The 21,678-nt window shown below is 50.4% G+C and overlaps 11 protein-coding genes across 11 annotated transcripts; 6 read left to right on the forward strand and 5 right to left on the reverse strand.

Annotated features, from left to right (window-relative positions):
- Nucleotides 1–409: 409 nt before the first annotated feature.
- On the forward strand, nt 410–1,599 carry Z518_05186 (uncharacterized protein; the record flags this gene model as incomplete). Its single annotated transcript, XM_013416001.1, has 2 exons — nt 410–824; nt 872–1,599. 2 exons carry the CDS (start codon nt 410–412, stop codon nt 1,597–1,599), a joined length of 1,143 nt encoding a protein of 380 aa, XP_013271455.1.
- Nucleotides 1,600–2,476: 877 nt separating this feature from the next.
- Nucleotides 2,477–3,447, reverse strand: Z518_05187 (uncharacterized protein; the record flags this gene model as incomplete). The annotated part of the gene is made up of 3 exons (XM_013416002.1): nt 2,477–2,937; nt 3,006–3,264; nt 3,334–3,447. 3 exons carry the CDS (start codon nt 3,445–3,447, stop codon nt 2,477–2,479), a joined length of 834 nt encoding a protein of 277 aa, XP_013271456.1.
- A 994-nt stretch (nt 3,448–4,441) lies between these two features.
- Z518_05188 (uncharacterized protein) lies at nt 4,442–6,244 on the forward strand (the record flags this gene model as incomplete). The annotated part of the gene is made up of 1 exon (XM_013416003.1): nt 4,442–6,244. One exon carries the CDS (start codon nt 4,442–4,444, stop codon nt 6,242–6,244), a length of 1,803 nt encoding a protein of 600 aa, XP_013271457.1.
- A 373-nt stretch (nt 6,245–6,617) lies between these two features.
- Nucleotides 6,618–7,091, reverse strand: Z518_05189 (uncharacterized protein; the record flags this gene model as incomplete). The annotated part of the gene is made up of 2 exons (XM_013416004.1): nt 6,618–6,811; nt 6,971–7,091. The coding sequence occupies 2 exons, from the start codon at nt 7,089–7,091 to the stop codon at nt 6,618–6,620; spliced, it is 315 nt and encodes a 104-aa protein (XP_013271458.1).
- A 464-nt stretch (nt 7,092–7,555) lies between these two features.
- On the forward strand, nt 7,556–9,388 carry Z518_05190 (uncharacterized protein; the record flags this gene model as incomplete). Its single annotated transcript, XM_013416005.1, has 1 exon — nt 7,556–9,388. One exon carries the CDS (start codon nt 7,556–7,558, stop codon nt 9,386–9,388), a length of 1,833 nt encoding a protein of 610 aa, XP_013271459.1.
- Nucleotides 9,389–9,915: 527 nt separating this feature from the next.
- Nucleotides 9,916–10,851, reverse strand: Z518_05191 (uncharacterized protein; the record flags this gene model as incomplete). The annotated part of the gene is made up of 2 exons (XM_013416006.1): nt 9,916–10,335; nt 10,609–10,851. 2 exons carry the CDS (start codon nt 10,849–10,851, stop codon nt 9,916–9,918), a joined length of 663 nt encoding a protein of 220 aa, XP_013271460.1.
- A 568-nt stretch (nt 10,852–11,419) lies between these two features.
- Z518_05192 (uncharacterized protein) lies at nt 11,420–12,796 on the reverse strand (the record flags this gene model as incomplete). The annotated part of the gene is made up of 1 exon (XM_013416007.1): nt 11,420–12,796. One exon carries the CDS (start codon nt 12,794–12,796, stop codon nt 11,420–11,422), a length of 1,377 nt encoding a protein of 458 aa, XP_013271461.1.
- Nucleotides 12,797–13,486: 690 nt separating this feature from the next.
- Z518_05193 (uncharacterized protein) lies at nt 13,487–16,621 on the forward strand (the record flags this gene model as incomplete). Its single annotated transcript, XM_013416008.1, has 1 exon — nt 13,487–16,621. One exon carries the CDS (start codon nt 13,487–13,489, stop codon nt 16,619–16,621), a length of 3,135 nt encoding a protein of 1,044 aa, XP_013271462.1.
- Nucleotides 16,622–17,147: 526 nt separating this feature from the next.
- Z518_05194 (uncharacterized protein) lies at nt 17,148–18,297 on the forward strand (the record flags this gene model as incomplete). Its single annotated transcript, XM_013416009.1, has 3 exons — nt 17,148–17,154; nt 17,202–17,445; nt 17,502–18,297. 3 exons carry the CDS (start codon nt 17,148–17,150, stop codon nt 18,295–18,297), a joined length of 1,047 nt encoding a protein of 348 aa, XP_013271463.1.
- Nucleotides 18,298–18,364: 67 nt separating this feature from the next.
- Nucleotides 18,365–19,324, reverse strand: Z518_05195 (ribose 5-phosphate isomerase A; the record flags this gene model as incomplete). The annotated part of the gene is made up of 2 exons (XM_013416010.1): nt 18,365–18,900; nt 18,946–19,324. The coding sequence occupies 2 exons, from the start codon at nt 19,322–19,324 to the stop codon at nt 18,365–18,367; spliced, it is 915 nt and encodes a 304-aa protein (XP_013271464.1).
- Nucleotides 19,325–19,954: 630 nt separating this feature from the next.
- On the forward strand, nt 19,955–21,565 carry Z518_05196 (uncharacterized protein; the record flags this gene model as incomplete). The annotated part of the gene is made up of 1 exon (XM_013416011.1): nt 19,955–21,565. The coding sequence occupies one exon, from the start codon at nt 19,955–19,957 to the stop codon at nt 21,563–21,565; it is 1,611 nt and encodes a 536-aa protein (XP_013271465.1).
- Between the last annotated feature and the right edge of the window lie 113 nt (nt 21,566–21,678).

Raw genomic sequence — 21,678 nt, forward strand, 5'->3', positions numbered from 1 at the left:
GGGACTTGTTTTGGCAGTGGAAGAAGGCGTTCCCCAGCATCATTGAGCAAAACGGCCAGGTTCAATAGTTACATCCATACAAAGCAGGGAGCCTGAACATTCGTTTACATTGAACAGATGTGGATAGTGTCCACACAAAGGAAGATATGTGGCGAAAGGGTTGGAACACCCACGATGGGTTCAGGAGGAGTAGACTTGCCTCTATCATGCCCAGTATGCAAATCCACCATGTGAAAGTCCAAAACATAGCTCATTTTGGAAGATACCTGTGAATTCACTGCACCCAAGAATTGTACAGCAACCGCACAACCAAATCTCTCTTGCATTCTCCAACCTTCTCGTGACCAGAAAACCTTCTACATCATTTCTCAATTTCGCTTGGGGGGTTTACCAACTGGCAAGGGGAATCATGTCGCAAAAGAGTCCGTCACCTGAAAACCTGTTCTTCCCTTCGCCTCCACCGCCAACAGGTTTCCGAGTTCCAGAAGGTGAAATCTCGGTCTTGGTCCACAAGGCGCAGACCGTCAAATCCCTGAGCTCGGCCGTTTCTCAGTTCCTAGATCATCACAAGTTCATGTTCGTGGAAGTGCTCAATCGCCAAATCCAACTGATCAAGTCGCGCTCACAATCTCTCGATGACGGACAGGTGACAATATACGACAAGGCACTCCTGCTCCTGACACACAATGGAAATGAGCTGGAGAGTCCGGCGGCGATTCATTTCTATTGTGAAAAGTTCCTAGGTCTCAACCTCGATGGAAAAGTTTCAGAAGTGACCAAGTCTCTGCAAGCATCAGTGAAAGTCCCTCAGCTCTTGGATGAAGGTAAATACTCGGCCTTGCCTTGGGGTCCACAAACTAATTAATTTCAGGCTCAGCATTATCCGAAACGACAACAGCAACTGAGAAGCGCCCGGCCAAAAGAGATTCCTTCCCACGAAGTCATCGAAAGGACATGGAGCCCAAACTAGCACGCCTCTGGAGAGTGTATGAGACAGCGCGAGCAGATTACCTGGCTGTGGTAGACAAGGACAGCCAAGAGACAATTTCCACAGCCAAATTTCTTCGTGACACGGCCGAGAATACCCTGCAATACCTGAAAAACAAAAATGTCGACCCGATTATGGTAACAGAGCTGGAAGCAACCTACAACATGGCTAAAGCAGAGGTGGTGTCCTTGACTGGTGGCAAGAAGCGCAAATTCGACCTGGTGGAAATCGATGATGTCAAAGGAGTTCCGCGTGGCCCAAGTAACGAGACCAAGACACCAAGACGAGGCGAGCCAAAACAACCATATCTCTCAAGAAGCACCGACATTGCCAGTGGCCATCGTGAATCGAGATCTTCGCACGGGTCTTCGTATGGAGCGAGGGACTTGGACACTTCAATTGCTCGTTTCACGGAAGACCCAGGTTTTCAACGTGGCTACGGTGACCCACTAACAGATAGAGGTTCCTCTCGTGCAAGAGGCCGCGGCAGTGGCATGGCACCAACCTCAATGCGTGGTCGAGGACACAGCGGCACTCCCTGCAGATATTCGAGAGGAGTTGACTCGTGGAAGCCATACGGCGATAGAAGACCTAGAGGAATGTATGGCTAAGAGCTTGACCCCACAAGAGCTCGCCCGGGTAAGTCATGATATCGATTCCATAAAGGAATGGTAAGAAAAGTGTCTGAAGGTGCAAGATCAAGAGTTGGCTACAAGGTGTGAGCCGGATCGTGTGTGTGTGCGTACATACCTCAGTCATTTGCGAGCAAGAGCCGGCAATATCCCCGCAAAATGGGCTGCCAGGACCAGGAGAGAGCGCTGTCTCCTATTACTATTAGTAAGCAAGTGCCTGAATACGTTCTTCAGAGGCTCTGTTCTGAATGAAGGTTTGAATGTCAGGATGAGGACTCCATCATGCTTCCACTAGGGTAAGCAGCCAATCAAAGCAAATCACGCTGCTTTTAGAGACTCTGTGCCCGCCCCATCAAACCTCATACTCCAATAGTATTATATCGTTGCGTTTTGATCTCTTGTTCTCTAAGTGGCATTTTCTACTTGGTTGATTGGCATTTGAGTCCATTGCGTTTTTGTCTCTACGATAAGCAAAAGCAAGATACAAACGCAGGAGTACCACTACAAGTTGAAATGCGGCGAATTTTATACTCGAGGTCGGGCGATTTCAACGGGATTGGAGCAGGCAAGATTACGGGAAGGCATTCTCAGATCAAGGCTACACATTAACATTGTCAAGTCCATGTTACTAGGTAATGTGATACTAGTAGTATGATATGGAGCACTTCCAATGCTGCACTCTGGCGCCACCTTTCTCCGTCTAATAGTGGGCAAAAGGCTCGAAAAGCAAGGGGGGGGGGGGGGGGAATTAGAATGCGCACTAACTTGTTCTTTCTTAGAGCTTGAGGTTCCTGCACAACGTGACACATCACAATAGGCTCCTAACTGCCTCATTCCTCTCTCTATGAGATGAAGCTCAGAATGCGAACAAAGCAGCTGCGCCAGCGACAACGGCGACAGCGGCGTTCCAGCCGACTTGGGGAGCCCCGCCGCCAAAGGTCGATGCGCTGGCGGCCGGGGCGGAGGCAGATTCTGTAGATCCTCCTGCAACGACGGTAGTTTCGGCGGGAGCGGTGCTGGCGGTGCTGGCTCCATTCACGGTGGTGCCAGAGACGGTGGTGAAGGTCGATGGAGAGCCGCCGAATGTGTAGCCAGTAGATCCAGCAGTCAGGGTGGCAGTTGCGCTGCTCCAGCCGCTGCCAGTATAGGTTGTTGTTGAGTTGGATAATGATGACCAGGTGCCGGTCTGTTGAGCGGGAGGGCCTAGGATGATAGAGCCGTTGTCGGCAGTGCTTGTGACGGCGGTGCTCTTGGATGACGAGGAGGCCGATGAGATCGAGCAAGCCTTACCTGCTAGGCAGGAGAATTGGGTAGAGTCTAAAATGGTTACCAGGTAAGCGCTCTCTGTTCTATATGTATTGCGTCGGTTGGGCTGTCATTCTCACATTGAAACTCTCCGGTGCCGTCGACAATGATCAGCATGCCATATCCATTGTCGGTGCCTGCAGTGCCCGTTGCCAAGTCACAGGGAACTTCCCATTTGAATGATTTCTGGTCAGCGGGGATTCCAGAGGCGATGGCATCGTCGGAGGGAACACAGTTGCTGGAGGGGCCGTGGCATAGGACGAGGCTGACGGTGACGCCGTCGGTTGGGTGGTCTTCGGGGTCCCAGGTCACGGTGAATTCTTGGCCCTGGGTGACGGACTGTTCGAGTTTGGTCAGCCTATCCATTACAGTGCAGGAGTAGAGTTGGATATTGGTAACTGGACGTACATTGGACAGATCGGGGGTGAGAAGCGGACCCCAGGTGGCTTCAGTGGGTTTGGTGTAAGCCTGTGCAACCGTGATGAGGCCAGAGGCCACGAGAAAGGGTACAATCGAGTACATATTTGGTCAGGTGAATTATTCGAGATTAGAATAAAATCAGCCGGAATTTTGAACGTGAAATCGGTAATGACGGAAGTGAGGGAATGAGCGACAATTGGATCGAGCCCTAAATGAGTGACTGAAGTGAACAGTGGCGAACAAAGACGACAGACCAGCTGAGGATGTTGGAATTCTTTTTCGCAGCTCGACAAGAAAGAAGAAGAGCGAGAGTACGACCATATTAATGAGAAGGGTGGTACGGTAACGTTCTGGGTAGTCGGCTCGCTCTGCTCCGCCTCTTTGGTCAACCCCGTGTTTCATCCACTTGGGAAATTGCCCGCGCTACCAACATGAACGCTCCTGGACTGGTATGCTAGGCCGACGGATCGCTTTTCTGAGATCCAACAGGAACTCTTGACAGCTAGCCCGGCCCCATTGTAGGTCTGCAACTTGGCGATGAGCGCATTGAGGGAACAAGGGTGGTATTCGGATGTTCGGTATAGAAAAGATTTCTGCTCCGTAGGCGGCATTTTACGGAGGAGCAGCTGAAACCAGGAGATGAGTGTGGGCGAGCGAGACTGCCCGATTAACTCGACCGTTTCCAAAGCGGAGAATACGTTTTACAGACCTCACGAGTATGAACTGTCCAAGTTGCAAAGTTGGAATACAGAAAGTCTCTCAAGGATGGGCAGCAAACAAGATTGGAGGTGATGTTTGCATGGCTCGCGGAGAAAAGACTAGGCCCTCGGAAATTTTACTTTGGCAGCTAATGCTCTGTGATCCTCCGTAGACCAGTATATTCAGCGCTACGGCACAGCGAATCCCATCCTCTTGCTCACGAGGCTATGTGGCTCTATCCCCTAGACAACTTGGAATGACATTCTGCTCTTGAGCTCTCTGTCAGAATGGCCCAGCCCGGCCTTTGCAGTATACTTTCAATCTGATCTGATACCTCGCACGCGTGCAAATCTTATGGAGAGGTCCAGTCCGAGGCGACGTGCCTTTCGATCCAGTCATGTCTTCTCTTGAGACCGATGAAACATCTACCAGTTCCAAAGGCACTCCTGCGCCTACTCTTTTGACTCCAGACTCTGGCAGCGCTGATTCCCGCATCGCTGCTACTCGAACCTCCTACGAGGCTAGAGAAGATGCCGTCGAATTGAGGAGACTGCGCCATACCCTTTCCCATGCTGTCGACGAGCAAGAAGAGCTACTGGAAAGTGACCAAGACGACGGTGAGGACGAAGAATATATCAAGCGTTTGAAGAGAGTCTCAACTCAGTCCAAAGAGTATACAAATGAGGAGGAAGAGGCCGTCGTACGCAAGCTAGATCGCAAGCTGGTCACATTTCTCGGATTCCTTTACATGCTGAGTTTCCTCGACCGCTCAAACATCGGAAATGCTCGAATTGCGGGCTTGGAGAAGGACCTCTCCCTCTCTTCTGCCCAATATGATTGGCTACTTACTGCCTTCTACATCACTTACATCACGTTCGAGTGGATGATCCTGCTGTACAGACTTGTCCCCGCACATGTCTACATCGCCTTATGCGTACTGTCCTGGGGCTTGGTCGCCAGCCTGCAGAGCTTGACGACGTCCTTTATTCAGTTGCTCATTTTGCGTGGATTTTTGGGGATAACTGAGGCCGCGTTCGGTCCGGGGGTGCCCTTTTATATGACCTTCTTTTATAAACGATCCGAGCTGGCTTATCGTGTTGGTCTCCAGATTTCTGCGGCACCGCTGGCCACCAGTTTCGCCAGCACCTTGGCTTGGGTAATTGTCAAGCTCAGTCAAAATGGTCCCATTGCACCATGGAGAGCACTTTTTTTGGTCGAAGGCTTTCCATCCATTATTGCAGCTGTCGCAGCGTGGTATTATGTTCCTGACGCTCCAGCCCAGGCTCGGTATTTGACCCCGCGACAACGGAAAGTCGCTGTCATGAGGCTCCAGTCCGAACAACACCACTCGCATTTGGACAATGCCCCATCAACAAACAATTCGACAACCCATCGTATCAACGTCAAGGAAATCTTTTCCACCGTTCTCGATCCTAAATCATACCTCACAGCCTTGATGTTTCTGAGCGTGAATGTTTCTTTCAGCTCACTTCCTGTCTTTCTCCCAACCATAATAAACAGCATGTCTTTCTCGCCTCTGGCATCTCAAGCTCTCGCCGCGCCGCCCTACCTGTTATCCTTTTTCTTCGTCCTTCTGGTCGGCCGGTACAGCGACAAGATTCCTGATTCCCGCTCCTTGTTCTTAATCGGCGTTGCGCTGGTCAGCGCCTTGTCGTACGCCGGCATCGCTATTGCGGGGACCCTACACGAATCTCTCGGCGATGCGGGTAGCATCACCATCCGCTATGTCGCCGTATACGGTGCGGCGATGGGATTGTTTGCGTCGGTCACATTGATCATTACCTGGACACTGAATAACCAAGCCACAGCGACGGGCAAGGGCACTGGCCTCACAATCCTCAATATCGTAGGCCAGTGCGGTCCTCTTATTGGAGTACATGTTTTCCCAAAAAGCCACGGGCCATTTTACATTCCAGGAATGGCTGTTTGCGCCGGCTTCATGGCCCTGGGTGTTGCCGGTCTGGCAGGCGTATTAAGGTTGGTACTTCAGAACGCGAATAGGAAGAACGGATTTGCCCAACCTGCAAGAGGTGGTGAGTATGAATTAGTGAGCTCGACTGTTAGGAAGACAGAAGAAGATGATGAAACCGGGCTTGGGCCGGAAGATGTCGAAGAGACCTTGATTGGGGGTGTGAAGAAACTCAATGTAGAGAACGCTGGGTTTCGCTACATGCTCTGACTCGCCACACATTGGCATGGTCGGCTTGAAGTTTGGAAAATGAAATAATAGTTATGTTGGAACGACTTACGAATGAATGCAGTAGAAGGTATATCGGTGAGGCATACAGAAATTATTTGAATATGCAATCTCCCTCCCAGTTTGACAGACATGATGGCACATTCGGATGTTTAATCTGGAAATCTTTTCAGATCTGGGGTGTGGCAAAGCTATGGATACTGTGTACACATTCTATACACTTAGTTTGGCGTTGCTTACTCCCCGCACTTTTCATCCAAATCTACTGGAGCCAGCTTGGGGGAAGAGAGAGAGAGGGAGAGAGAATCATATTCTTGTAAAGCTCCATTCTATGGACACTTTCTAGATGTCACTCTCAGTTTTTAGCACCTTTTGATTTCTGTTCGCCCATCTTTTGCATCTGTTCCATCGTCATGTCACTCTTATCGCCACTGATCGCTTGTTCACTTTGAGACGCCAGTTCCGGTTTCCATTCTCCTTTGCCAGTCTTCGCTTTCTCGACGCTGTCTGACTTGTGTCGATCGATCTCTTGTGCTCGTTCGGGAATATCTGTGTTGGCGGTGCGTCAGTGGCGAGGCCTGGGGATTAGTTGAGAGGGTCATGTCTATAGAGCAGGAGGAAGCTTGTCCGAACAGGAAAGACGCTACTAGGGTTTGAAGGGAAGGGCGTGTAGTGCTGATGTAAATATGTAGCCGAAAGAGGACGAACCAATTTTATCTTCGCTCAACGCACGTCTGGCAGAAGTGGTATGAAAACAAGCAACTGATCTCAGAGAGACAAATCCGCTGGCTGTCCGTCGCGGGTTCAGAGAACGGCCAAGATATGGCATCATGGAGAAGGCGAGAGGATGACCGAGGGCTTTTTGAAGGTATGAATGTCTCAATCAATTGCTCTTAAAAAATGTTACCGTTCAGAAGCAGGAGGATGTCAGGAACGGCTGTAGAGAGGCCTCCATGCACGTCGAGACCACCGAGGGCCAATGCTTGCTTGCCATCATTCGGCCTGTTCCATATGACGTCGTGAAAACAACGTGAACTGTGGCTGGCGGTCATTGAGGCAAAAGTATTGCCTCTCGGCTTTCACTTCCGGAGTCGTAGTTAAAAAGTGAAATCTGCCAACATGCGATTGGCGGAATAAGGGCATCGACTTTCTGCTATCGCTAGCGGATAGTCACGTGAATGTTTATGTAACCCAGGTCGCGTCAACTTACGGTGCAATCTCCATCGTGACAAGCGCCTTCAATGCCCGCATGTCCGAATCTGAATCAAGACTTTTCTCAGCAACAGAGGTACAATGCCTCCGTCACCTGCAAAGAGACGCAGGGTAGCCTCGCACGATCCAATAGACGACACTGAAATTAGTGCAACGAGCATCAATGAACAGCCAACAACCCCCACCAGAGCCTCTTACCTTTCCCCAACCAAAAGTTCTTTAGCCCGCTCACATCCACATCTCATCCCTCGAACAACTCGTCGATCTCTGACGGAACCAAGAGGAGCGAGCTTAAGAGATGAGATCCGCGATGAAAAGTCCAGTGCCTCAGAACCGCCCGAGACGGCGTCCCGAATTAGCCAGCCTCCTGACCGCATGGTGAACGAGTCAAGACCAGCCCAAGGAGACAAGAACTTTCCCGACCAAGCCCCAAATGCGTCGCAGAAGGATCCTAGAACTGCAAATACTAGCCACCCTCCCATGACTTCCCGCTCCCCTTTGAGAGAGCGCCAGAAGCCACACATCAACGGCCATGGAACAAGAGGTTTCAGCCACGACTCAATGTCACCCGCCATAATGCCTACTCTGGTCCGGAGAACGGATCCAAGTACTAGAGCGACGTCTCACCACGCGAGCAACGAGCCCGAACTGCCTCCGACACCCGTTCAATTAGGCATTAGTACCGTGCCTGAGAGACCTCGAGGTTTGGCATCCAGCAGCAGTCCCAGAGGATCCAAGACGGGCAGCGGAAAAAGAAGAAAGAGAACAAGAGCAGATGGACCTATGACAAGCAGTCCATTGAAACCAAAGGCTCGATCACCCGGTGCGACTGGTAACGAGGCTTTGGAAAGTTCAACGGGATTTATCGACGAAGCAAAGGAAAGTGAACTTGAAGGACCGGAGGATGAAGATGTTGAGGATGTGTCAGCCAACCTGAAAGAAAAACAGGCCACTCTTCAGTCCCTCAAAGAAACTTTGGAACAATTGAAAAAAGAAAATGAAAGGCTTGGGACAGTTCTCGCGAACGACGAGGAGGTTGGCGATGAATACCTGTCGCTCCTAAGACAAACTTCCACCGAAGATCCTGCATCTCAACAGAAGCTCCCTGAATCATTTGATCTAGGAGACGACGCTTTAGCCTACCTGACCTTGTTTTCTCCGGGCAACCTCCAACTCAAGAGTCGGACTGAGACCAAGAAAATAAGAGGTCGACTCAAGATCATTCATTTTTTGGCCATTGATGCTCCACCTCCATGGTTGCCCAATGTGTTGGCCTGCGAATTTGAGGTTATTGTTGACGCCGAAGATGTACGAGTCGAGAGTGTTCGAATGGAAGAAGCCATAACGGACAAGCGGCGCGGAAATTCCACAAAGCCGGGAATTTATAAATGGATCAGAGACCGCTTGCAGCATCCTCTGCATTGTCTAGATGTTGGTGGAGTGATATGGGGCATGGGTCGATGGTTCAGTGCAATGGTGGAACGTGCCAAAGTCTTTCAACGACTGGAAAAGGTGTATCGCAATTCTTCGTCTAGCAGCGCCGATGATGAAGAGGGTGATGAAGAGTGGACTCGATCCAAGACTATTGAATTGAGTCGATACCTGGACATGACGCAGATTCAGATTGCCTATAAAGGCTCTAACTCCAAAAATCGTAGCAAAAAGGGCACAGCAACAGTCATGCTCATGTGGGACATCGACCTTGATTGGACTGGAGGTGTTACGTCTAACATCAGCATCGCCGTCAGCGGCGTTTCTTCCAAAGCGCAGGCAGGTTCGAAAGAGGTCTTTTGCTGCCTGATTCCAGCCAAAGGCGTTATCGGCGCCTTCAAAGGTGTTTGGGAATTGATCCATAGCGAGACGAATGACGGTACTGGGGCAGAGGAAGGGAAAGGCAAGAGGAAACGAACTTGACAGGCATTCAAGATATGCATGTACGACAAACAATAAGTTGACGGTTCGATGATATCCATGATGATTAATGATGAGAAGTCTCAAACTACAGGTACCGAGTCGAATATTCAGCTATTGCAGTTCCGCTTCTCAAGACTTCTGCATAGGTGCTGGCACGAATATAATGATACGAATCCCGCAACAGAAGAGAAAATTTTGTTGCTGTGAAATTTCATTTTCATTGGTAGTGCCTTCTGATTCCCTCCGTCACTTTAATTGACCGGTGACACGACGTGAAGGCCTTTTTTCCCCTCTCGGAATGAAGTCGACTGCAGACGCAAGCGGAACACCACGATACCAGACTTCCTGTCCAGACGTACTGTGGTTTTTCGATGTCCATGCGATCCATTCCCATCACCCATCATCTATCATCCATGCCATGAATCCGCAAGCTTGAAAATTAACAAGCCTCGAAGCGAACACGAGATTCTCCTTTTCGTCGCCTGCGGCTACCAACTCTCTCAACCAGACTCTCGTTCATTGTTCGTCTATTTCTTCTTCGCCTCCTCAGCCTCCGCCTTAGCCTTGGCTCGCTTCTCCCTCACGCCAACAAGTCTGGCATCCGACCTCGCCAATCTCAACTTGCGGTAAGCATTCTCCTCGCCCTCAGGCATATCACCCTTCTTGATCTCCTTAAAGCCGTGCTTGAGACCGACGCCGCTATCGATCGGCAGCGCGTCAGAGAGTTTCTTGGTTATCTTGCTCTCGTCCTCAGCCATCTTGACGTCCTCCGCAGAGCTGTCGAGTTTCTTGTGTTGACCGGATTTTCGGGGGAAGAGGATCAGACGGGCTTTGTACGCTTGGAGTCGTGCAACGTTGACGGCCAGGGTTTCTTGAGAGGTTGTTTGGCGGCGGGGGTCGACGGAGATGCCAATGGTAGGAGCAAGTTTGCGAGGGATGCCAGCTTCCTATATAGAGAACAGAGATGTTTGTTAGTTATCTTGATTTCTTCCCTTGGTATGGGGCGTGATTGTAAGCTGTGGCGCCAAAAGATTAAATTTGAGGTGAATTGAATTCCCCGTCGTTTCATTTGAGCTTCTGGACCCAATCACACTTCCTTTAACCCCAGATCCATAACCTGTTTTCTCCAGCCCTTTCACCACATTCACCCACGCTCCATCATCCCACGGATTGAAACACCAGGGTACCAATTTGGTGAAGTCGGGGGGAAATCATCATACCTTCAGCTCAGCCAGCGTGAAACCTCTCCCAGCTCTCGCGCGTCGGTTGTACTTGATGGTGGGACATCGGACGACGGGTCTCAACTTGTCGACAGGCCGGGGAGCGACAGCGGCGGCCTTGGAGAGTCGGGCAGCTCGTCTTCGAGACTTGCGGCCCGCTTGGTCGAAGTGCACGCGAACTCGACGCTGCCAGTCCTTGTGGAAGTGGTTGTTGGGCAGTTGTTGGTTGTGCTTGATCGCCATCTCTGCGAGGTCTGACACTAAAAAGGGTCCCTTTCACAGCCTCGAAACTGAAGAGAATTGAGAATTGGTGGTGCAGGCGCAGGTCGAACTTTCAGAACACATCCCGCGAGTGCCCAGTGTGAAATCGGGTCTTGGCATTTAACTTTGCCAAGATTTTTGCCCTAGTCACGTGATAAAAATTTTTGAAGTAAGCCCTGCATGGCCCAGCCTCGCCTTGGCTTAGCATCGCCAGCCCTTTCTACATGTCAGGCCGTTGATTGATCCGGATTTGGGCCGCTTGTTTCATGTTCTTCCCCGTTTCAAAGCCTTATACTACTCTGGCGGCCTGATGTGAAGTTATGGGCAACATGGATTATCGTTATTTTCATGCACAGTAGGAGTTTGTTATGGGCCTGATTCAACCAAAGTCGAGAATGTTTCTATACATCCATGAAAATGAGCCTGGGCTACTATCAACCGAAACATTCCATCATCTATCATCCCAACCTTCCGAATCAACGCCGGAATTGAGTGGGTATCGTTACAATCTGATATCGCAATGCATTGAGCCATTGTCACTTGAGATTTCCTAACTTTGACTCCACGATTCAATACCAAGCCCAACACCATGAGAAACTTTTGCCTTTTTGGCTTTGATGTCTGCCTCCCCGAAGCTGGCTCCTCGCTTTCTGAGATGACTCGATTTCTTAACGGGTCCGAAGAGCTTAGTTTGAAGGAGACTGCTTGAGCGCTCTGCATTCTGTGATAGTCTTAAGCTCTCCTGGCTTCCGGGATTTCTCCGTAACATGTCGCTCGCCAAAGAACTGGCCTGTGACTGAGGGATATTATCGTCACTGCCTTCTTCAGCATCAGAGATCGATATGGTGCTGTCTCGATCATGACGTTCTCTTTCTGCTGACTCAATCGCCAGTTGGGAAGCGGGAGCAGAAAATGGTACCATCGATTCCGAATAACCATTGTGAGTCATAGGGAGCGTTTGTGCAGGTGTAGTGTGAAGCGAGGATAAAGAGTGGGTACCACGAATGTGACCATGTTTAAATTTAGTGGTGTGAGTTCTGGTGGGAGTAGATGGAACACTGACGCTCTCTCCGCTGAGGACTTGATCGGCTGCCAGAAGAGCTGCAATATTCGCATGATTCGGCGCAGACTCTGCAAACCGTGGTACTGCTTTGCGCTGAGGGGTGGTATACGTGTCGCGAGGCGTTGTATACGTTGGGGACAAGCTTTTGAGCCGAGTAAAATGCTCTCTGTTCTCGCGAATGCGTTTCTTGAGCCGAGCATTTTCTTCCGTCAACAGCTCAACTTTGTCCTTCTCTAGCTCCACCAGTTTCTTAGCTCGCAATAATTGATGCTCTACTTCATCTCGCTCCTCCTCCAACACCCTACAGGTTCTGGTCAATGCATCAATCTGCGGTTGCGGTGGTGGTTGAGAATTTCGAGAATTCATTGAGAATGACCGGCGCTGTCTGTGCTCAGCAGCTTGAAGGACTTCAACTTCTCTGCGAGTCATCTGGTGCTCAACTTCAGCTCGTTGTGCAGCCTCCTCAGACTCCATGACCAAGAAACTGTGTTGTAATTTGAAGTGTGCGGCGGAGGTTCTAGCATCTCGGACAGCGGCGACCAACTCTTTGGCCATTCTTCGGAGTTCTTCAATGTCTGCTTTTGCGATCGCGTCTGGTGTGGGCAACGCAAGTAGAACATTGGTTCTGACTGTCATTGGGGGGGACGCAGGTAGGGTGTCACTGGGCCCAACACTTAAGCGGTTGATCGGCGAATGGAATCGGGGAGGTTGTGTAGAAGGCGGAGGGGTCATGCTTCCCGATATTGGTGGAGGAGATGCATAAGTGGATTTGCTCATGCTGTCTGCTGAACGTGTCCGCGCAGGCGGAGGAGTAGAAGCAATGAGAATGTCTTCCGCAGCCGTATCGGAATGGGGGCTGGCCATGGTGACCCAAACTTGAACCGTTGGACCGGATGGAGTTTATTTATTTACCGTTCGCGCTGAAGTTGATTGAGGGAAATAATGGATTTCCGAGCCCAATGCCAGAGAATTCTGTCGCTTGAGCTGGTATCGATAGTGGTGGAGCAGAGAGTTGATGGGCGGAGCGGTCAAAGAAGGGTTCCCGTACGCAGAGAGGAAGAGTGTTTTCCCGTCAGGTCGCAGACTGGTACATTGCGATGAAGGTCTGGGAGACAGAACTCTGGTTGCCGTTAAAACGTGGAAGATGGGACACAGAATAATATTTTGGCAGGCTGGTCCGGTGGTTGAAGGTCGAAGAAGGGGAGAGGCTGGGAGCGGTGGTGCTACGTAGGACGAGGAGGGTTGGTGGAGGAGGCGGCGGCGTTGGATTCTGACCATGTCCAGCGACTAGCCTTTTTACTAGTGCCAACGCGTCAAGTGGCAGCGCGTCGCTTAGCAACCAGTCGATCTTTGCTTCCACTCACCCCTTTCTCTCGTCAACATGGGGTCTTCGTCGTTAAAATTCGATCCAAGACACCTCGCACCTGATCCTGTTCGAACTTCGAACTCTATCTGCCGTACCCTGCAATCCCGGCTCTCAATGTTTGGTTTCCCAATTGTCTACGAATCCATGCAGCTTCCATGGATTGACGCATATTAAGACAATATTGAAGCATGGACCACGAGCAAGGATCCCATATTCCCCTCCGTGGAAGCATTCCACGCCTGTCACGGCTCCCCATTGCACGTGCGGTGGCCTCTAATGACAACCTGAAACTTGCTGCTAGGTCGTCCATCATTCCAGGAATTCACGGCGATGATTTGCGCAAGAATTCCCATCTTCCACGCCCATCGGATCCTCGGGGAGCGCTAGGCGACAACATCAATCAGTCCATCCGATCACGATACGGCTTGATCAACAACTCGAACCAAGTGAGAAGTGCATCCCCAGTGAGAGATGCCCTCTACGATGCACAATCTGCGGCCATGGACACCACTCCCCCTGGGGCAAATCTCGATGCTCCTGTATTCGAGGATGGTAACGAAAATCCGACCGTACGCAAGGACGATCTAGGACCGGGGACCAGGGATAAACGGAAACCTCGACCGTCACTATCCGAAAGGACCATCGACACCTTATCGCAAGGTTCGCCCTGCCCTTCGCCAGTCCCAAGAAGAACGAGTGTTTTCAGCAATGATGGTGCTATGGTTCCCCCGGCACGTCCCGGATTCAGCATGAGAGAATCACAGCCTTCGACGCCCACGGCTTCTCGCCCGGATTCGCCATCCAAGAAGCCTTTTCGGCCACCAGGGAGGATCTCACCTACGAAAGACATTGCGACCCTGCCACCGGTCGTATCTCCAGGTGATATCTATACCCCGCCAAAAGCGTTTGTTAGGGGCCAGCGCTCAAGGATAGCAAAACCACTTCATGATCCCGGGAGGTCCGTCAGCTCCGCTCTCGAGGTTCAATCCCAGGAAACCAATGGTTTGTCTCAATCAAGGACCATCGCCCAGACAATGAAAATCAAATCAACCGATGGTAGGAAATCAATCACTCCTAATAATTCTGGATCGAAGCCACCCTTGTCATCAATTTTCAAAGATCCTTCTCCCACGAAACCCGCCGGAAAGCTTGCTGTCTCGAACGTTGATGCCCCGCCGGCTCTTTTAAAACCAAGATCGCGAGGGGAGAACACAATTGCACCGTCGACACCACCTACTGCAAACTCAAGGAAGTCGAAGAGTTCCTCTACCACGGAGCAGGACCGCCTTGCTGCCGGCACCAAAGACTCCCCGGGGTCAAACTCCGCCAAATCATCTGCTGCTTTGCGGGAAACAATCTCCAAAGCAAAGGCCGCGAGGAAAAAGGCCATGGAAAATTCTACGACCCCCCTTACGCACCCTTCTGGAAACTCCGCCTGGGCTGTGGACGGTTTCGATGTCGAGAGAGTGGACAGCGGAGACAATAAAAGGTTGTTGCGAAACCGAATTCAACAAGCAGTCACTTCTGGTCATTTGAGCATTGCAGGGATGAGTTTGAAACGAATACCCCCAGAAGTCATGAAAATGTACGAACCGGAGAACAGCACAATAAACTGGGCAGAGATGGTGGACCTCGTCAAATTGAATGCAGCGGATAACGATATTGAGGAGCTTGGTGATGACATTTTCCCGGACTACACAGAATCCGACTTCGCCAACGACGATGAAAAGAGTAACCAATTCGGTGGTCTAGAGCAGCTTGATTTGCATAGAAATCAATTGCAGCATCTACCTGTCGGTTTGAGAAGGTTGGAAAGACTTCACACTTTGAACTTGAGCAATAACAAGCTTTCCGGCGCCGTTTTTGAAATCGTTGGGCAAATTCCTCAATTGAAGGAGCTCGTCATTGGCGAAAATCTTATCAATGGAACCTTGGAGCTTATGAGCAGTCATCTTGAACATCTTCAGATTCTCGACCTGCATGGGAATGGCCTTCAAAACTTTGGCCCAAGTGCCCTCTCTCAGCTCAGGAACCTCAGGAAATTAGATCTCGCAGGCAACAGATTTGAAACGCTCCCCTGGGAATCGCTCTCTATCCTACCGCTTACCGAACTGAACGTGTCGAAAAATCGATTATCGGGAGTGCTATTTCACGGATCGCCAATCCCATCTGATTTGCGCATTGTTGATGCATCGTACAATGCTCTGGAAGAGGTGACTGAGGGTGAATTTGATCTCCCAAACTTACGTTCACTCACCTTGGACGGCAATCGACTTGCCAGATTGCCCGACTTGACTCGTTGCAAAAATTTACAAACTCTTCGAGTTGCGGAAAATCAGTTGAATGAGATTCCTATGAACTTTTCCCAGATGCAGGCTTTGAAGAATGCAGACTTTGGCCACAACAATATTAGGTCAATTCCCCCCGAAGTAGCAAGAATGGACAGCCTGTCGAGTCTCACCGTGGTCGGCAACCCTCTCCGAGAGAGGAAGTATCTCACCATGAGCACAACTGAGCTTAAATCGAATGCTGAAAAGAAGCTCGACCAGTCTCTGGGCACCACCGCACCATCAGGTTCTACATCTCTCTCGGACAGCGATGCTGACAAACACTACCGATACAAGCCTTCTCATGGCATCCTCGACCTTTCTTCTCAAGGGCTCACATCCATCTCCAATGACGATATTGACCTCGGAGACTCAAATGCGCCGATACATACATTGAAACTCTCCAACAACGAACTTTCTACCTTTCCGGTCGACCTTCTTTCTCATCCAACTTTGAAATACTCGCTGCAATCATTGGATCTCAGTCACAACCCTCTTCTTCATCCGACCGAGTACCTCTCCTCTGAGCTCTTTCTTCCAAGCCTCAAGTCTTTGTACATAGTGAGCACTGGTCTCACGTCTCTCGATGGCTTGACAACCTACCTCAAAGCTCCAGAGCTGCTGGAGCTAAACATTTCATGCCATCGGTTAACCGGCCATGTTCCATGGGTGCGAGCCTGGTGGTCGAACTGCCGCACCTTGCTTGCGACAGATAACTGGTTTACTAGCGTCGATCTTGAGGGAGTGCGCGGTCTGGAGGTTCTTGACATCCGCAATAATGAGATTGAAACCCTACCGCCCAAGATAGGGCTCCTCGGAAATCATCCCCCAGGAGCCAGAATGCCTGGGAAGTTGAGAGTGTTGGAAGTAAGCGGTAACAAGTTCCGTGTCCCCAGGTTAACTGTGATTGAAAAGGGCACGGAGGCAGTCCTCAAGGATTTACGGCGGATGATCGCCGAGGAAGATGTCCCAGATGAGTGGAAAGACATGATCTAATGTTGAGTCTGACTGTCATCCTTTCAAGACTAGACGATTACCCATTTATGTATTGAGCGGGTGAGCTAAGTAAGTATTGACGCTAGGCCCATTTCTTGGGAGCATGCATCATCAACACCAATCTTCTCGTGTTGGCCAGCAGGAAAAAGCTTTGCTTATCTTCAGTTTCTCACGGTTGCATGGGACGTTTGTTGGGTCTGGATATTCATTCTCACTGAATTCGAGCGATGTTCGTTCGAAGCATTCTCGCATAAAACACCGGTTTTTGGACACAGAAACATAGTTGGAATATAATTTTTGCGTATGACTAGTCTTTATTCAATCAACGACTATTTTCTCGGGTCTTCCCTCATGCTTGCGGCAGACTGGGGTCGGGGTTCCCTCAAGGCTGTCGGGCTGCAGGTACCAGAGCGGTGAAGAACGGCAATATTCGATCTCGTTGTTTCCCCAAAACAAAAAGCTATACTTTCGCTCCTCAGGAAAAGACTACGACGACCACCAAATAACATTTGCTCTTGATTTCAAGATGTCTAGTGAGTCCATGCCCTGTCATAATATTTAAGTTCTTACAATTCTCTAGGTCAATTTTCTGTCTCCGATATTCCTGCGGATGCCATCTCTGCCTTGCGCTTCTCACCACATCCAGATTCCCTTCGCTTTGCCGTGGCCTCATGGGACAAGCACGCATACATCTACGAACTCGCTGACGGAAAAACATGTACTCAGGTTGCTAAATTCGAGCATCGAGCTCCGGTCCTCGACGTTTGCTTTGGCAAGGACGACAATGAAATCTATACTGCATGCTTAGACTGGGACGTGCGAAGGTGTGACATCCTGTTTGAACTGAAAAAAAAAAAAAAGGCTGAGACTGATGGCGCAGAATCGATGTGGCTTCCGGCACACAAACGGTATTGAGCACGCATGACAACGGTGTCCGGTCCGTTGTCTATAGCAAAGAACATTCGCTCGTCGTTTCCGCCGCCTGGGATTCAACGGTGCACATTCATCCTGGCGGAGATGCAGAGTGGTCGACCGCCACGATCAACCTACCTTCCAAACCTTTTTCGCTCGCCGTGTCAACGTCCAAGCTTGTGGTGGCAATGGCAAATCGCGCTCTTCATATCTACGAACTAAAAACACTCGCAAGTGAATGCAAAAGCTCGGCAAATTCGCTCCAAAATAGACTAGATATTGAACCATGGCAGAGGCGCGAGAGCAGTTTGAAGTTCATGACGAGAGCAGTCGATTGCATGCCAAATGACGAAGGGTACGCTTCCTCCAGCATCGAGGGTCGAGTCGCGGTTGAATGGTTTGATCCGTCGAATGAGTCCCAGGCTCGCAAATATGCATTCAAATGCCACCGTCAACACATAGATGATGTCGATGTCGTCTATCCGGTGAACGCGATTACGTTTCATCCCATTCACGGGACTTTTGCGACCGGTGGTGGAGATGGAGTGGTGGCGATTTGGGACGCCGTCGCGAAACGAAGAATTCGGATATACCCCAAACTAGCCTCGAGTGTTGCCGCCATTTCTTTCAGCTCCAACGGCAAATATCTCGCTACTGCAATCAGCCCTGGATTTGAGGACGGCAAGGATGAGATTTCTGAGGGCTCGGTCGGCATCTTCATTCGTGAACTGGGTGAGACCGAGGTCAAGAGGAAGGCAAAGTGATTTCGAGCCAAGCAATTCTATTCATACGAAAGATCATTGTCGATCTATGATCATTCACAGAGGTCTATCAATTTTCGACCGCAGCAGTCTCCACCGAATGCACCGGTATTAAGGGAGGATATTTGGCGACAACGGAATGTCGCTTTTCTCGGGCTCTTCGCAACGATACAGTGCCATCAGCCATGCCAAAATAGCATGCTACCGGTCTTTGGCCTCCTACCACTCCAGCCGCTTTGGCCTCGGGGCCGGTTGGACCACAGAAAAGACCTACGGCAAGCACACCATTGATATCCTTGATGGCTTTGGCAAGCTGCTCCACTTCCCAATAACCATGCTCACCGTCACCCTTTCTTTCTGCAGAAGTATCCTCGCCAATCAGAAGCGGGTGTGGGAATGGGGCGTCGATGATAAAGAAATCCTGGTCCGTCTTGACTGGGCCCGCTTTGGCCATGTGGCCTTCTCGGATCAATGGGCCTGCTCCTGTTGGGCTTACGCTTCCCAGCATTCGCAGTCGTTTCATGACCTGCCGGGCAGCCTTTGGTTCGACTTCTACGGGAATGGTTGGCCACTTGGTGACTAGTCGGGGTTGAAGTTTTCGAAAGTCTATCATTCGTTAGTGGAAGTCAGTGCAGGGAGACGGTCGCGTACCGGCAACACAAATGAACTGTTCCGCCCGCATGGCCACGAGTTTCTCCTGGTACAGACAAGCACCTCCTCCTTTGATGCAATTCAGCTCTTCGTCTACCTCGTCCGCGCCGTCGAAAGCAATGTCAATCACGGAATCGTCCGGAAGGGCGTCGAACTCAATGGGAACAAGGCCAGCGTTTATGATGAGTTGCTTAGATTGGTATCCTGTTGGCACGAAGCCCACTCTGGAAACGTCCACTCCGCAATTTTTAATAGCCTCCACCACGTAGACAATTGTTGTACCGGATCCGATGCCAACGAAGCGCGGATTCTCAGGAAAATGATTTCGTACCGCTTCTATGGCAGCCGCTTTCTTCGCCGCCTCAATCTCGGCGGCCATGTTGAGAGCTTCGGAGAGATTGGTGTGGAGGGATCTCGTGGGGTTGGGAATGGCTGCAGTGCCGCTGAACGGAGCAAAATGGCGAGCCTCAAGTCGATATATAGTAGAGAGAGATCTCAACTTCCCAGCTACACGGTATTAGCTGAGAAAAGGTGGCATGACCGGGGAGCATGTCGGCGACTCACACGCGCGGACGCAAAGGCCTGTAATGGTTCTCAGGTACATATATCGAAAGCGTCTAATTGAGATTACGTACACGGAAACAGATGACTAGCTGGACAGGGCCAGAGCCGATGCTTGCCGCTATTGGAGACTGTTCTGTTTCTGGTCGATCGAGTGCCGTTGTGGCGGTTATATGGATGGGCAGGCAGTTTGCCTTTTCGTTGGTACAATGCCCGTGCTCAACGCGGGGCACAACAATTGACCCGAATTCCGGTGACGTCGATCGCTGAATTTTGCTCACCAGGCGTCTTCCTGCGGTGCCAGTGCACCATGAAAATGTGTTTACAAACAGCAACCCGACATGAAAGTCTCCTAGGAATGTCTGTAGCTTTCGCATCTATTGGACTGCCAATCGGAAACGAAGACTCATTCTTCACCAGCCGCTCCTCCTCGTGTTAAGCCCCAGCCATGACCCAAATCGCTCCACGCGAAGTGACTCCTGTGCCTCTGCAAGCACCAAGCGCTAAAGAGAAGAAATATGACCGACAGTTGAGATTATGGGCCGCTTCAGGTCAACGTGCTTTGGAAGAGTCTCACGTTCTTCTGATCACCGGCGATGAGCACCATGGCTCCAACAGCAGCGTCGCTGGCGTCGAGACTTTGAAGAACTTAATCTTACCCAGCATTGGAAACTTCACAATCGCAGATTCTGCCGACGTTACTGAGGCGGATCTTGGGGTCAATTTCTTCTTAGAATCAGAAAGCCTTCACAAGTCCAGAGCGGAAGAGACAAAACGTCTTTTGTCAGAGTTGAATCCCGACGTTACAGGCCATGCTATTACTGCTCCTCTGGCCGAATGGCTTCCGGTTCCAGGATCCCTCAAACCCTACAACCTCATCCTCCTGTGTTCCCCGATAGCTCAGGAACCTCTTACACGAATATGTTCTTATGCCCAGCAAAATTCAATACCGGCGATTTACATTCAATCCGCTGGCTTCTACGCTTCCTTTTCGATCCAACTCCCTGATGAATATCCCATCGTCGATACGCACCCCGATTCCGAGAGTACGCAAGATCTTCGACTTCTTGCACCTTGGCCAGAATTGAATTCTGCAGTGGATTCACTCGGCGATATCTGGTCATTATCAGATCATGACCATGGCCACATCCCTTACATACTCCTCTTACTACATTACTTAAGAGAGTGGAAGACAAATCACAACGACACATACCCCTCGACGTTCAAGGAAAAGACCCAATTCCGCGACTTGGTGCGGTCCGGGGCAAGAACAGACAATCCGGAAGGCGGCGAGGAGAACTATGATGAAGCATGTGCTGCGGTCCTGAAAAGCATTGCTCCACCTCCTCTAGGGAGTGGTTGTAAAGAAATGATGTCCATGACTTCATGTATCGACCTGAAAAGTGACTCGGCAAATTTTTGGATCATTGCGAACGCGATCAAGACGTTCTTCGATTCCCACGGTGTGCTTCCCCTCCCAGGGTCATTGCCAGATATGAAAGCCACTAGCGAAGGGTACATCAAGCTGCAAACCATCTACAAAACAAAAGCAAGAGCCGATGTGGCCGAGGTCACAAAACTGGTGCGAAGGAGTGAAGAGTTTTTGGCAAGAACAACCCCTATCCCAGAGTCCGAGATCGAAGGCTTTTGCAAAAACGCCGCGCATGTCCGTGTCCTTACGAATCCGAACAACGAGCCCCTTCCGTCCCTGAGACTCATGACTTCTGATCCCAAAACACTCTCACGACTACCGACTCTTTTCGAAAATGACTGGGAATCACTCCTACCCATCTTCATCGCTCTCAACGTCAGCGTCAAGCCTTCGAGGCTTCTCGATGTGACAACATCATCATCAAGCGCGGATACCCAAGAAGAACTGAACAAAGCCACCGCTGAAGTCGAACGAGTCTCTGGCGGCGAATTGCATAATATCTCTAGTGTGATTGGAGGCATGGTTGCACAGGAGGCAATCAAGTTACTCACGAGGCAGTACGTTCCCGTGGATGGGACGTGTGTTTTCGACGGGATTAGAAGCAAGAGTGGCATTTTCAAGATTTAGACACGAGCAAGGAAGAATTCATAGTTCCGGAGCTATATATGGGATGAAGTGAGATGCGGCGGTTGAAGCCGTTGCAAATCCGATGAGAATAGGAAAGTGAAAAGCATGGCATG

Source organism: Rhinocladiella mackenziei, assembly GCF_000835555.1.
Source record: "Rhinocladiella mackenziei CBS 650.93 unplaced genomic scaffold supercont1.4, whole genome shotgun sequence".
NCBI lineage: Eukaryota > Fungi > Ascomycota > Eurotiomycetes > Chaetothyriales > Herpotrichiellaceae > Rhinocladiella > Rhinocladiella mackenziei.